Source organism: Aythya fuligula, chromosome 15, assembly GCF_009819795.1.
Source record: "Aythya fuligula isolate bAytFul2 chromosome 15, bAytFul2.pri, whole genome shotgun sequence".
In the NCBI taxonomy this organism is placed as follows: domain Eukaryota; kingdom Metazoa; phylum Chordata; class Aves; order Anseriformes; family Anatidae; genus Aythya; species Aythya fuligula.
In genome coordinates, this window is record NC_045573.1 from 17,746,050 (window position 1) to 17,762,531 (window position 16,482).

Here is a 16,482-nt window from a genome sequence, read left to right on the forward strand (position 1 = left end):
TGATGAAAGCAAGCTAAAGAACACTCTAAGGCCAGGGAAGACATCATACAGATTTTCATTATTTACCCAAAATACTTTGTTGTGTCTGCATACAGGTGAAGTGTGACTCAGTGGTTTGGTTATTTCAGCATTAAGGGGTTTCACAACACAAGGTATCTCCCCTATCTGTTCACAATTAGTACCTACTGCCCCAGAAGGACAAACCACTGACTTGCATTTACAGATTACTATAACCTAAACTGTAATCTAACCTCATAAAATAAGATACCCACTCACAAGTAATAAAGCCATACAATAATTGCAGTACAATTTAAAGAAAAAATCATGCAACAGAAAAAAAAATCACAGTAATTCTACACAAACAAAATGAAATTTAATCTAATTATTTATTGATTGCTTTTATGACTTTGATCTAGCATAAAAAACAAAGCTATAATTTTTTTTTAACCTCTTCACATACCTTTCATTTTCACCTTACACAAATCCAAGGGAAAAAAAAACAACAAACAACATTGCATGACAAAGCTGACATGCAATGTATCTGGAAAAAAACAACAACAACGAAAACAAACAAACCAAACCAAATAAACAGTTAATATCTTAATGAACAATACATATTTGGAAAGGTTGTTCAGCTTCTTTTTTTGTACCAAGCTCTATAGGACATGCATTCAAGATAGTTACGCTTTAGTACCACTTTCTGTTTTCTTAGCACCACTTTAATGGCATTCTCAACACCAAATATTTCTGACCTTACTGCGTTGAATAAGAAAATCTCATGGAAAATCTTCCTTCTATATTAAACGAAATAAATTAGAATACAGGGCAACAGAAACCCTCATCCCAGCTACACTTTAAACATAAAAGATGTTCAGATCTCAATACAAACAAATCAGAAACAACACGTATGTACAATTACCATAATGTTAAATTACATTTGTTTAAATTAATGAATTTAAATTTTGTTATTGATCTATTTAATACTGAAATTTGCACCTGCAGAATAATCTTCACGTTGGAAATATGTCACAGCTCAAGACTATAAATTAACAAATTCATAATTCACACTTAAAATGCACAGCATACTTTAAATCTTAAAGTACACAATACAGTTTTTACTGAACTTGAATACAAAAAATTAATACTTTCTCCTTTAATTATAGAAGTCATATGTGTCATTAGAATTAGAATCTTACTAATATATATATGCAAGTCATGACATACAAGATTTTGTAAACAGCCAACATGAATACGTTAGAATAATTGGTAATGACCCATCTTTTAGCAATTGCAGTTTGTTATAGAGCTGTCATATCAAAGCTCAGTGCATAATACTTGTTTTTAACAACATTCATTTTCACAAACTATTAAAAAAAATCATGTCTTCTCCCTGCTTTATGCTACATAGAATGCTAAAAGATACCTTCCAAGTGACAATAGCTTTACTGAATTTATTGACAGATGGTCTATTTAAGATATTAAAATGCAAGTGCAATATGACATAGGAATAAGACAATATTGGAAGAACTGTTAAGACGTTCAGAAAACTTCTGCATTATACGAGAGGAAATATTCTCTGGTATAAAAGAATTGTCCCAGTTGTATACCTATATTTCTGCTTTAAAGTGAATGAAGTGAAAGAGCTATCAAAACTGGCTGAAAAGTAAAGTATCTTGTAAGTATAAATAAGGCACATTGAGAATAATGTTGTATTGTGCCACCATGGACATGCCACACTGTCCAATCAAGACCAAAGGAATGCACTTTACAAGATGTAGTAAGACAGAGCTGTATCAATTTTGGAATGTCAAAAATGACTATAACTTCTAGTAAAGAAAGCAAATATAATGGACAACATACCATACAATTACAGTTTACTGTGATGAATGTTTATGATGAAGTTCTAAAATTCATGATTGATTCCAAGTATGTTCTTCTAAAGTACATGTAGTTAAACTCCTGGAAAGCGATCATGATGTGTTTCAAACAGCTCCACCACTGTCAGTGGAAAACTGGCAGTTTCAAAAAAGCAAGACATTAATAATAAAAACAACAAAAGCAAAGTGATATGATGCATCAGGTGACACAATTAATCAAAATGTACATTTTTTGCTTTAACAAGACATAGCTTTCAAAAGAAAGCACCTCTATCAATTAGTCTTAGCACTTAATTTTAATGGGCTTGATGAAGAATTTTATTTCATTCAGTGCTAATATAGAATTTATTAAAGTGCTATAGGAAGAATAAAAAGTATTTGTGTTTCTCCATTAAAATGTTATTTTCCTCATAAAGCTTGCCTACAGTAATAATTAAATGTTAAAACTGATGGAACAGCATTAGCAGGAAACAGTTGGTTAACATAGAGGGCATTCGTTAAAATATTTCATGTGCCTTGCCGAAGTCCTGTGTGAGAAAAGCTCATCTACAACTTATGTTGTTCATTTCCATTAGTCATCTTTTGTTTTTTTCTTTAGATATTGCCTCTCTGTAGGTCATGTGAATAAAGTCATACAGTTGTGTGGCATTGATGGTATTACCCAAAATTTCAGAGAGTTTATCCTTTGACAGAGTCACTAATTCTGTAATGCTTTTTACGTGGTTCATTAAGGCACGACAGTTTTTTGCATTAATACCTGGCATTTTTAGTAGAAAGTCCTGAGGGCCAGGGTTATACTTGTCTGACTCGGGAAGAGTTTCAGAATCTGCTGTTACAGCCATTGCTGTTTCTGCATCAGGTTGTGGATGGTTTTGTTTTAACTCTTCAAACAGTTCGGCAGTAGCATGGGGAGAAGGACACCACAGGATACGTAACTTTGGGAAATGGAGTGTAAGAAGAGTTAGTTTAGAAGTAACATCACTACTGGAAATCTCCTGATGTAGAGAACCTTGTGGAATCAAGGAGAAAGGTTTGTTAGGATCAAATTCAATCAGAAGAATCGGTCGCTTATAGTAACGGGACATCGAAATGCATTGTGAATACAGTCTTCCATTGTTTAAGGAACCAATAAGATCACTGATACTTTTCCGCTCTACACAGACATCAGGAGTTAAGATATAATCTCCAACTTCCAAAGTAACAGGCTCAATGTCAATACCACGACGATGAATCAGTGATGGAAGCTCACTACGAAATTCCCGCATGTCCACTATTATAGTTTGTTGAGTACTCTTCTGTTCCTGTCCACCTGAAGAGCAAAATAAAGAGTTAACCAAACTAACACATGACCTCCAACTCTAGTTATCCCATGTGATGCCAACACTTCCGTAACGGATGAACTTCACCTTTCACATTATACCTCAAATTCAGCAGTATAATAAATCTAGACTTTATTTAATTTTAAACTTTAAAGACAAATGAGTTGCCACATTATATACTATAGTTTATGAAGTATGCTCTGCAGTTTAATAGAACTATCATGTTACCTTCTACACGCTGTGTAGTGACAACAAGATATATTAAACTGTAGAGGAAAATTACTTAAACACGTGAAGAAAATGTTTAAAATGTTTCCTGCAAAATCAGATAATGAAGCTGCTGCTTTTTATTTCCAGCTGTTTCCCATAGAAATATGGCATTTCATTGTAGAAGATATATTTCAACTTCTATAGATCTATCTGTAAAAGGACACATGAAAAGATCGCAGCATTGAGGTGACGAAAGACATCACAGCAAAGATTAGAGAGCATATGGTAATGAAGAGCAAGATTTAAAAAAATTACAACTAAGAAAAATAGAGGCAAAGCTGTAAAGATGAAGACACAGTACACATCAGAAGAAGGGAACAAAAATATGGTTAGAAATGCAACAAAAGTAAAAAAAAAGATGCTTTATGGGAAAGAAATACAAATACATGATCTGCAGTTGTTCATTCAGGTAATCTGTTTCACCAAGATACGAAGTCCCAAACATTGACTAGTTCAAGAACAAAACACATCACTTGACTTTCTGTAGACTTCAGTTTTAATGTTTTAATGTCTTTCCACCTCATTACAGGCAACAGGCTGCCCAGAAACAATCCAAATGGTATCTGTCTTAATGGTAAAATACTTCCTTAATCTATAATTTCTTTTTTAAAACAAAACAAACAAACAAACAAACATACTGCACTGCTATTTCAGAACAACAGCGAGAGATGCACTAAGGTAATGCTTCTTTTCCATCAGGATTGTAGAATCCACGTGCCTCTACCACCCAGATGCTTTGGACAGGATTTAAACAAAATAGGTTACAAGCCTCAGCTCAGAGCTGCGAGCCCAGCTTCAGAAACCAGTCACCTGCTTTGCGTGTGTCAGTGGAAACAGAGGCAGGTTTAGCATCTCTCAGAAGATCTAAGTTTGTTTCATCTCTTCCTTCTCTTTCTTCAGGAACAACCATAGTGGCCCTTTCTCTAAGGAACAACAAACAAAGAATCACTGAAAAATTGCAATTATATATGATGAATACTTCATAACATATACTGTTCACTGAGATGTAAAATTACATGTAGTTGAATACTAATTGCAAACCCGACTAGAAACGCAATTCATTAGGATTTCCAGATTGTTTGGGCTAGATTCTGAACTTTTATTTCAATTTGTAGTGGCTTCTGAGCATCTCTTTATATTTTTTGAATTTCACAGAGCACATAAAACAAAAGAACTAATGACTAGTACTACGAGTATAACCCAGTGAGAAGACATTATCTCATGCAGTCTAAGAAAATAATTGGTTTGGTCCTGAAAACTACTTAAGTCATGAAAGCCTTCGAAATACCTTACAACATAGGTTACCTGCAGAAAAAAACACATTTTCAGTAGTTTCTCAAAAGGAGAATCTTAAACAATCAAGTAAAAATACCAGTTATACTGGGTAGTCTTTGAACCTTCATATTAAAAAGCCAAAATATCAGGTACTCTGCAAAGGAAGGTTTTGTTTTTTTTTTCCCCATCGATAAGAAAATTCTCTTTAAGAAGCAATTGAATTAGGAGTTTACCTAAAGCCTTCACACAGTTAAGAACTTCACCATTTGAAATGTGAGCACTTAAGGGAATTATGTAAGAAATTAGTAACAAAGGTTAATTTTGTTACCGAATGAGTTTTTCAAAGGCTTCCTTCTCTTTTCTCAGTGCTGTCAGATAGCGCTGTTCTTCTGTTGAGCTTCCATATATGAGGAAATACACCCTGTATGTTTAGAGGGGAAAAAACCCACAGAACTATTTAGTAAATTAAAAAAGACACCAAAAAATGGTATTTAAGATTAGTAGTAGCAGTAAGTGCCTGAAAAGTTGATATTTGCCTTAAAAAGGTAAGCTGAAAACATCATCTTTTTTTCTGCAAAAATGCTCCAGACTCAGCAACAAAAAACCTTATATCCATTTTTCTCTTTTTTCTTAAGAAGAAATAGGCTTACTGAAATTTTGAGATTCAACCAGGGTAGACTCAGATTTCGGTCAGACACAAAGCAAATATAACGAAGAAGTTACTTTCTTACTATTTTTAAAATCTTCCCAGAAGACTATGTATAACAAACTACAATCTGCAATTGTCCTGATTTAGAAAAAAAAAAAAAAAAAAAAAAAAAAAGGAAAAGAGAAAAACAAAAACAACAAAACATACAAGACTTCAAATCGTGTGTTTGCATGGGGGTATCTTATCTTCTACATAGAACAAACTGCCTTTTATAGAATGGACATTTTATTACAAGTGTGTTTCTGTTATTAAGGGACTAAATACCTAGTGGGATGTAAAAATTATCTTGCAATTACATTCGACAGTTTTGTTTAAAATTAAGAAGAAAGCTAATCGGGAATTAAAAGGTAGCTTAAGAAACTCACTAGATGTGTTTTGTGCCTTGACTGTCAGAAGTGCACAATAGGTATTTTTTTTCATTTGAGACTAAAATTAGACCAAGAACAGTCTTGATTATCACCAAGTTCACTTGCCTCAAAGGCTTTCCAGGCCTGCTTGCCTTGTAGATTTCCAGCTGCCGAACAAAAGTCAGCTCTGCATCATACAGCACAACATATCTTGGTTCTACTTCATGCAGTACCCTGGTGAGAGAATAGGGATCACTGCAACCCTGCAACGGATGAATAATTGTGAGTGGGTTTTTGAAAATACCGTAGTAAGAATCTGAAGGTAAGTTCACAGGGAAATCTTCAGGAATTGTCTCATCAATACTGCCTTCTTGGCTACTGCTCAACTCTTTGTTATCTTCCACATCCAGCTCCTCTTTGCTTTCCTCCTCAGTTTTCCCTATCATTTGGATTATAGTCCGGTCTTGCTGCTTCTTGTGTTTATTTTGTTTTGAAGAAGTTGCGAGTTTGTTTTTTTTGGCTTGAGGCCCTGTGTCTGGTCTGGAATTTCCTTTGGACTTGACAGCTTTTCTGTCCTTAATCCACACATCTCCAGCTTTCTCATCCTTTCCGAAGGTTTTATTATACAGTCTCGTTAAAAAGGCTTCTGCTCCATCAGTAATATACTCCCTGAGCTGTGCACAAGCTCGGTCATCACTGGCACAAATAAGCACTTGCCCTGCAGTCAAGAAACAATATCATGTTTATAATCTGTTATGATGTACTTCTTTTAATCCAGCTACAAGACATCTTGAGCAAATTGTTTTAAATGATCCTAGAAGTGTGCCTACCAAATGCCTTTTACACTTGGTGGTCACAGTTGTTCTGGACTTCCAGGGAGTGTAAATTGCATCATAGTTTGTATTAAACCAAGATTAGAGAAGGTTAATAAAAGTTCAGCATTCCTTAGTCTTACACTATCTAAAACAGTAAGTTTTTTCTTTTGACCATTTGAAATGAAGCAAATACAGCACGGGCTGAAATATACTCAGATGCTTTCTTTTTATTTATTTTTTAAATGTGGGATAAGAAAGGACTTAATTGAGACTGTTTTAGTTTTCAGCCTTTGTCAGCTGTGTTAGGGAGTCCAAAAAATACATGTTTCACACAGTATTATTGACATTTGTGGGCCTTGAATAACAATTCTCTGCAAGCTGACTCAGATAAACTCCTACAACACTAGGTTAGAGTGCCAGTTCTTATCCATAGTCAGAACACTGTGGGTGGGAGAAAAGGGCACTTTTTTACCCTTGCTATTTCCTAAAATAAAACTTGGTGAAATTTAAGGGGATGAAAAGTCCTAAAATAGGAAAGGCAGCAACACGGTTAGTTAGAAACACACTGGCCTTCTTCTCTCTACCCAAGAAGCTGCATCTCCTGAAGAAGTGATTTTTAGGTGCCCAAGAAAATGTATGAGATGGAATGGGCAATAGATGGAACTTCTGTTTCTTTGACCCTGAGCATCAATTACTATAGTTCTAGCCATCTGCAGCTCCATGCCCCTCCACAATCCAAGCAAGGGCGCTTGTCTGAACAGTTCAGGGAGAACTGTGTAACAGACCGATACAGCTTGTAAAGCTATGAAACAGTTCTATTTCTGCATTACTCTAACTGCTGTAGAAGACTGGAACATGTACAAGTTGCCTCGTTATTTAGAATGAAGACCACAGCAGATGAGATCTTTTGATTTGCACTGGGATAAACTGAATAGATGATTGTCTTAGAACTATTTATCCTACCAGTGAGAATACAAGTATATAAAACACTTTGTCTTAAGTCTATAAATTACTGTTTCAAACCAGCTCTTTAGTATAATCACAGTAAAGAATTTGAGCAATCCCTCTCAAAAGTCAAATAGAAGAGAAAATCAGATGTACGGTGAAAACTTATTTCGTTTAGTATTTTCTCACCTGGACCACCGAAGTCTTCACTGTTCTTATTCTCATTTTCAATCTCATTCAGTACTTCTCTCAAAGCTTCCCATTTTGGGTTACTTTCTAGCACCAATTCCCTTTTCAGTTCTGAAACAAAGATTAAACATAGCAGCTTTTACAGCCAAAATACCCTTCAGAACTTTAAATTAGTGGTTCAATGTCAATGCTGCGATGGTTGTTGGCAAGTACAATATTCAACAGTCTACATATGTGACTTGTTTTGCTGATCAGGTAGGAGAGCACTCTTACAGAATCATTAAAAACGGGGAAAAATGCTCTAATGAATCATTTAACTAAACTTTAACTTTAACTAAAAAAGTTAAAGTATTGACTTGTTCTTCAATTCTGAAACTCTTGAATAAAATACATACATACATACATATATATATATATATAGTAATGGCAGCTTCTTATCCCTTCATATAAAATGCAAAAGATCAAGCTGAAATCTACGTAATTCAGTAACAATCCATAAAAGCTCTCCCAATGATCAGCTGAGTAAGCTGAGAAGAATGCCTTATTTGATCATGACTGGTTTTTTTGTTTATTGTATGCTTTTTGAACAAAGACTATGTCTCAATATATCCCAGCTACCAGACTGAGGTCTAGAGCTGTGTAAGATCTTGTAAAAAAAACACAGCATAAGTAATAATATACAGAGTGTTTGAAATCGTGTTGCACTCTCAAACTTAAAATTAGGAGCGATCAGTACCATTTTCCTTCTTTACATCACTGTTTCCAGAGACTTTGCCTTTCTGATTCAGTTTTTCATCTGCAATGCGATAAACTCTTGCTCGAGCATTTACAAACATTGAAGTACTGGAGTCAAGAAACAGCCAACCTAAAGAGAAAAAGAAAACATTAATTGTTTGACATTTGAAGTGTACATGCTTCAGACATTTCCAATAATAGCCTCACATCTCTCATCTGGATTACCTGTGCTACCTGCTTACTATATAATTACTAGCTTAATAAAAGACAGAAATGTGATGCAAGTCTCATGCTGTTAACAGCAGTTAAGTGGGAAGATGAAAGCATTATCTGTCAATAAAAACCTACGCCCATATGGCTGGTTATATAAAACCTAACTAGATACCTTCATATGTTTAGGAATGTTAATTAAAAATATCATAATTTCTCTGTTTCATGCATTAACTTGTATGGTTATTCAGTGTTTACCTGAATTCTCACCAAAAGCTTTTTCACTTGCTTTCAGTGACTCCAGAAGATTGAGGAAAGTGACACAATCATACTGAGTTAGATATTGTAACAAAGTACGTAGTATTTTCAAATCCTGGACCAAAGATTTTGTCTTAGCTCCAAGTTGATGCCAGAGAGGATCTAAGTAGTGACGTATTGTCTAGAAATATAAATTGGAAAATTCAGGATGTCAGACTTCTACTATACTAATCAACATAGAAATGCCCTTACTTTCCTTTACAGGAGATGCCACTTGCCACTTTTTATCCCAACTGGGATAAAAAATAGCCAAGTCCAGATGTGATGGTGAGACATTTATTTTGATGAGTAACCATTTTTTGCGAAGTTACAATACAGATGCTATTATGTAAAGTCATAAATTCAACAAATACATGCAATCCAATGATTAGCAGCTATATATAATTTAATGCTTTCAGTACATATTTTCTTTTCTATGTTAAGAGAAAAAAAAAAGGTAATATAAGTTAAAAAAAAAAAAAGGAAAAATCTTATTTTACAGGTACTGGCCTATGCCTTTAGTGTTTAGCATTCTTTATTTAGCAAATAGAAAACATTAAAATGTAATTTAATTTTCAAATTAAGACGAGTATGATGCAGATACACAACGTAGAAAGCCACAGGAATAAAAGCCTCCAGATTTTTTCAAGTACAGAAGGCTTCACATCAATGGTAAGTATCAGTTAATAAGTATTTCGCTATGGTGGTTGAAATTTATGATTTTACCCTACAGAAAGCATATGCATGCCAAACATGTTGCAGATCTGTCCATTATAACACTGCACACACAGTTAATGGACATATACGATGGTTAAAAATACAACAGATGCATGCATGTGCATATTATTTACACAAGCGTTCTTTACAGTGCTTCTCCTAATAAAGAAAATAGAAAATACAGGTATGAAATTCAAATGAATGGGGGGAGGCAATAATACATACCTATCTCTAAATAATATTATTATTATATTATTACACCAACCACAGATCAGGATGTTCTTGATATAGGGACTTTTCAAATGAAAGGCGAACAATCATACTAATTCACTCAATCATATTCAATTCAATCATACTAAATCCTACTAGTAACCATAACATCAGCTGCTGGTTACTTATTTATTTTCTAAATAATATTTTTGTTTGCATGATGGATAGTTTGAAGATCTATGTTCCTTTATAATGAGGCATATCAAAACAATCAAAATAGTTACCTTGTCAAAAGGTTTACCAATAGCATTTTCTAAAGATAGATCTTCTACTTCAAGAGCTGGATTGTAACGTTTGAGCTCTCTCAAACATGCATTCAAAATGTCCAGGACTGAAGTCTGGATAGCAAGCATAGCAGGGGTCATTGACACATGTATTTCCACCACTTCAGGTTTATGCTTCTCTAAAAATGAGTTCACTGCTATATGAAATCTATGAGGAAAAACAGCTTATTAGGTTTCACATGAATGTTTTGCTTGATACCGTAATTATAAAGAAGATCATATAAACTAAAGTTACAAATGATTTAAATGTAAAGTAAGCTAAATGCAAGATGAATCCACTTCTACAGATGCAAAGACTGCAGTCTTATGAATGGTCTCATAAAACCATCTGATGATTTCATGATTATGACTGTTCTCATTCTAGGCATGTGAGTCTGTAGCTATGGTGACTGATCCATGGAGAACTACTGCACTAGATTCCACATCATCATTACAAGTAACAAACCTCAAAGGAAAAACAACAACAACAAAAACCTCATAAGGAAGAAAATGTAATGGGCTCACAAATCCCTTGGAGTCACATGGATCTGCTGGCAGATAATTTAACATCCCCAGCTTTGGATAAGCAGCAGGTCCTTGTTCCAACACAGCCTCTGTAAGCCAATCTGACCACGCAGTTACAAAGGTGCCAGCTGATTTTACGAACAGAATAAGGCACGGAGAAGAACACTATGTCTGAAGAACTCTGAAACTCAATGAGCATTTTCCTTACTTTGTGCTGCACCCTCAGGTCTTATCATGGTTCAGAAGGCAAGGAGGAAAATTCAGAGAGCTTTGTGTTGTTCATTTCTGCATCTTTGTAATTCCAAAAGATAGAGTTTATAACGCAGAGCGTGAGTACATGAGATCTACGTTCTAGACTGGACAGAAAAAAAAAAATAGGCAGACCTCCTGCTCAAAGCAAGAGCATTGAATGTGTAATCAGCTGAATTGCCCAGTCCTATTTCAGGCTCTGCTCCTGGAAGACTTAATGCATGCCACAAACTTGGCAGCTTGGTTTCCATCAGTCATCAAGAAATATTCTTTATATACCACATACATTAAAAGGAAAATTAAAACAAAACAAAACACAACCTGGTACAAAGAAATAAATATCCATAGAGTTTCGCCACAATCAGAAAAAAATATACTTCTATGAACAGTGAAACTGTGAGACTGTGTTCCTGTTACTTCATGGTTTAAATTATCTGTTCAGTAAATTATGTTTTTCTTAAGCTATTTAGCTTATCACTTTCTGCTGTGATTTCTACTGGCTAAAAAAAACAGCTATAGTGTAAGGTTCAGCCTCCTAAAGTTTTAATTCGAGTCTATTTTCGAAAATAGAAATTTAGGTATGTGACATATATTCTGTCACAAATTGAATGAAATTAGTTCCAGAATACAAATAGGGAATGGAGATAAGCAGTTTGGCTACATAAACCTCATTTTGTTAGGAATCCATAGTAGCAACCTTAATAATTATAAGATTTCAATGAAATAAAGAAGTATCTTACCTTGGCCACAGGTAAAGCTTCCTGACAAAAAGATTTCGCATCACTCTTTCCACGTGGCAAAAGCCAGTGTTAAATGCGACCGCATTATCTGTAAAAGCTTTAATGAAACCTTGCTTGTTCTTCTGGCGATAAAGCCGCAAGATAAATGCTTCCTGACAGGACTCAATGATTCTGTGTGCCTTGTATACCAAAATGCCTGGCAAAATAAAAGGTTTCCAAGTTACAAAGGAGTAAAGAGAACTTGAACACTGTATACATTTTCCAAATCTGTCTTACTCTTCTGTTTTTGTTAAATAAAGTACAATAGGAATTTCAATCTAAAATGACACTGAACAAACTTTTATGAGTTCAAACCAAGTGATTCCTCAGTTTCAGTACCATGGAATCTCCCAGTAACAGAGCTGGGTTAATGATGCATCTTGAGCCAAAAAAAAGCTTGCATTCAAATGGCAGGACCTAACAGCTTCGAAAATTCTTTACTCTTAAAGAAAAACTCGAACACTTGAATTCATGCTTTTTGACAGGGAGAAGAGCAAATACAAGATGTAACAGTATTTTTGCAATACAAGTTTGATAAGTTCAAGACCGTGAGTTTTGAATTCTTTTATTACACAAGTTCTGTAGTTAAGTTGTCAAATATGCTTTTTTTGATAGCAGTTCAAGTATTTGTGATACTCAAAGAACTTCTAAAAACATTTCTGGTGCTTTTTCCCCCCTTCTGTGAACATATTCCCACTTGAGGACGGAAGGGACCTTAAACTGAGTGATCACACCAACATTTTTCTTAATGGCTATGGGTATTAGGAAAAAAAGATTTATCGTACACATTTTAGTACAGAGAAATGAAACAATAGTTGAACTACATCAAGCATATTGATGTAAACACTTTTGGGATTTACATTTCACTCAGCCAAAACCTTTTAAAACCAAGGCTTATTTTTCCTCATACTTAATTGTGTAAAATAGCACATTGTATTTTTTCCACTCTGCCCCTAGAGACAAGGCCTATGTGACACTTACCTGTTCACAGCTTCAATGGAGTAATAAATGCCTTTCGAAAATGGAAGCAAAAGACATCAAACAAAGGCTTCATTATGTACCTTGATGAGCTGACAAATTTACAGTGCATCTAATTTCTACAGCAAGTTTCTTCATCTCAGCATCTAGCCATTGATTTTGCTATGTCTTTGTTTTGTAAATTAGAAAGCATCTATATGAAAAGGATTTTCATTCAACTGCTAATCGTTCATGATCAAGTCACTGAAAGATGGATAAAGTATTAACACATTTCTCCCACAAAGTCATGTTTTTCAGGACATAGTAACAATTACACTCATTTCTGAATATCATCAAGCTTCTCAAGATGTGACTGAATGGATATTACAGGAGACAGAGAGTTTGTTACAGGCCAATGAGACTATGAGACTATACTATTTGCTACAGCATTTCTATTTGGCCCAAACCACTAGGAGTACTTGTGCATTGCAGCGATAATTTCTTATTTTCATTCTGCTGAATTTACGAGTTTATGAGCTGTTCATTCACATGTGATTCTTCTGTGATTTTATAAACAGGATTTCTAACACTTACCAACACTTTACTGTATTTTTGCTGTTAGTTCCTCAAGAAACACTATTACAAGCTTTTGTTGGTTTTGTCACACACACATAGTATGTTTCCAATAGAAACGCACATTACCCAAACTTTAAACGAAGTCTGTAAAAACTGCTGTCACACTGACCTCCAGTGGCATTACGACGAGCATAACAACTCTGTGTCATTTCAGATCAGTAATTTAAAAAAAATTTTTTAGTTTTTTATTCCTTTCATCCACACAAAACCCAAAGATGTGTTTTGTTTTATTTTGTTTTGTATTTCCTCAGGATAAGAGGGAAAGGTGAACAGGAAGGAGCCAACGGGAAGAACAGAAATTGAAGGAGGTGCCCAGAAACTTTTTTTTTTTTTTAAGTTGGAAAAAACAGAACTGACACAAGTCTAGGTCCTTTTGTCCTAGCATGAAGCTGTTCAATCTGTTTCACAGATTTGGGTTCTAAAGGTTGACTAAAAGGAAGGAGATACAGCTTATGAAGCAAAAACTTACATTCTTCTACACAGTTAGTATTCTATTGCATTTAAACATTATAAAGATGTTAATATTTATATACCAGTAAAATATTCCTATACTTTCAGGCATCTGTTTTACTAGCTCTCCAGGCTGTAAGAGGGTTTCCAGCTTAGACAAAAACATAAGAACAACTGAGGTCAGGAGGAGAGGGGAACCAGAACATTAGAGAAAAAGACAATTGGAACATCTTTCATGTGTAACTTCTATACAACAATAAATAAAGTCACAAGCTATGCCCAAAAATCTTTAAAAAGTTTTAACAACATTATTTCATAATATTGTTATTTAGACAGCATCCAAGATGTTACAAGACGATTAGTAAGACACTGTTATTTTACTTAATGTGAAAAATCATCACAACTAATTCATTAACGCAAAAACCAGCAAGTGTGCATGGTTGATAAATATGCAATCTAAAATCAGTTTCAATCACGGGCCATTTACTGAGAGTATTCTGGACACTATTTTCTCAAGTATAATCAGTTATTTTCCTTGGAAAGCAATGCAGCCACTCTGAATTTCCATGTTTCTTACGTCATGGCATACTTTAACTGCTGATTGTTTTCCATTTTATTATTGATATCAGAAAGCCATACAGGGATATTACTCACTACCTAAAAAGAATGTGGATGTTTTCAAATTGTGCGATTAAATAATGCAAACAAGTTTAGAGCAAAGATGACCACTAAAAAACAAACAAACAAACAAACAAAAACCTACATATTTGTTCCTTTTACTTCAGTCTCTGTAAAAAAAAATAAATAAAAATTCTTCAACCTCAACATCAGTCAGTCGGACTCTCTCAAAGAATTACACATTATGTATTTTCAGTCATGGCTTGACTTCATTAAGCTCTTACCAGTAATGAGGTTTGCCGGAATTCTGTCAGTAAGGAAATCTACCACGAGGATTCGACTTGTTGCAAAGAGAACTCCTCCTTGCGTGTAAAATTCATAGCGAGTGTTACTTGCAACCTCATTGGTAACCCGCCGAGGAAGATGAACAACTCCGTCTGACCTCAGCTGATCAATAAAATACTCCTAAAACAAATGCAGTAAAACCACAACAGACTTCATTCTGACAACTGATGAAATGGATACAAAAAGAATTGCAATTAGTCTTATTTCATTAGTTTTGCAGAGCTGTCCACAACCACATAAAAACATGACAGTATAAGATACTAGGTAAGGAAGTCAGAATTATGGTGATGTTTTATTTTGATGTTTTAGTTTGCTAAGTTTCAAACCCTTTCAGGGTTTCACTTAGAAATATTAGTATTTTCAATAGCAGTTAGATAATATTTAAGAAAGTACAAGCCTCTGACACTCGATGGATCTTAAGTACCCTGAAAATTTTATCTTGCATTTTTCACTGTATTTTAACAGCTCTTTTTTTTCAGGGAGCAGGCAATTACGGCCCGAGAAGTGACAAGGGCCCGTCGCGGCCCGCCAAATCGCCGCGGAAGAGCCCCCAGCCGCCAAACCCCATCTCCAAGGCGGCAGCAGCCGGCGGGCACCCTCTGCTCGGGCCCGGGCAGCCGCTTCCATCGCTCCTTCCTCCTTCTCCCCTCACCTCCTCGGCAGGGCTCGTATTCAGCACCAGCACCAGGCTGGCGGGCTCACTGTAGAGGCGGAGGAAGCGCAGCAGCAGGCGGTCGATGCCGAGCCCGCGGGCGCACACCACCAGCCCGTCCTGGTGGAAGAGGTCCAGGAAGATCTGGCTCTCGTGTTCCAGCAGCGCCGCCATGACCGCCGGCTCCAGCCCGCCACAGCGGTGCGGTCTCCCGGCCCCGCCTCGGCCTCGCTACGGCTGCGGGAGCGGCGCCCTCAGCCGGCTGGAGGCAGTGCCTCCACTCGTAGTTGAAAGTCTTCCGAGGGCAGGGGTTAGGTACGGAGGTCAGTTTTTATTACAAATGGTTCGTTTTTAGTCACAGACTAGAGGCATTTCTTAACCAAGGAAGCTGGCTGATGAAATGTGACCTTCTGTCTTACATATAAATGTGATCTTCTGTCTTACATACCCTTGCATAACCACAAGTCTAAGAGAAACACAGTGGTTAATGTATATAGTTCTTGTATCTTGCAAAAGAATGGTCTAGCAGTTCATGTCAAAGAGGGTTTGAAGGGTAAACCTTGAGACTGGGGTCTAGGGGATAAGAGAACAAAAGACTTTCCAAAATCTGCTGACTTTTACATGGGACAAGTCTCTGATATCTGGGATAAGAGAACAAAGGGGTTTCAAAATAACTGCGAACTATTGCATGGGGCTCTGCACGGGTCATCTCCAGCTAAGAGATGACCAAATAAGGAGAGAGGGGGAAGCTGAAGAATGACCAAAGGACAAAGCCTGGGAGGAAGACTACAAGCCTTCAGTACGAGTGACCCCCAGAGGGACCACCGGAGACCGATACGCATACTAATTTTAATATGAAGGGGGGACTGACTTGTGGAAAATGGACTCCACAGATTGTAAAGTAGGTATGTTTATTCAGCACTGAGCAGCACGGGGGTAGTCCCACCAAAGTTGTGTGCACCTGACGCAGCAACTTGCCATGGTTACATGCAGTAAACAGTTACATCTTAATGAAGGTTCACAATACGCCTAT

At 36.0% G+C, this 16,482-nt stretch overlaps 1 protein-coding gene across 2 annotated transcripts; it reads right to left on the minus strand.

The window, feature by feature from the left end:
- Positions 1-408: 408 nt before the first annotated feature.
- ERCC4 (ERCC excision repair 4, endonuclease catalytic subunit) lies at positions 409-15,623 on the minus strand. Of its 2 annotated transcripts, XM_032197822.1 has the most exons (11): positions 15,450-15,623; positions 14,737-14,917; positions 11,753-11,948; positions 10,200-10,407; positions 8,950-9,130; positions 8,483-8,611; positions 7,747-7,857; positions 5,924-6,515; positions 5,070-5,162; positions 4,277-4,389; positions 409-3,186 (listed from the first exon to the last, which is right to left on the minus strand). In XM_032197822.1, exons 1-11 carry the CDS (start codon positions 15,621-15,623, stop codon positions 2,453-2,455), a joined length of 2,712 nt encoding a protein of 903 aa, XP_032053713.1. In that variant the 3' UTR covers positions 409-2,452. The 2 variants fall into 2 exon arrangements, with proteins under 2 accessions (XP_032053713.1, XP_032053714.1); XM_032197823.1 differs by lacking the exon at positions 4,277-4,389 and having other exon boundaries at positions 3,056-3,186.
- Positions 15,624-16,482: the final 859 nt, after the last annotated feature.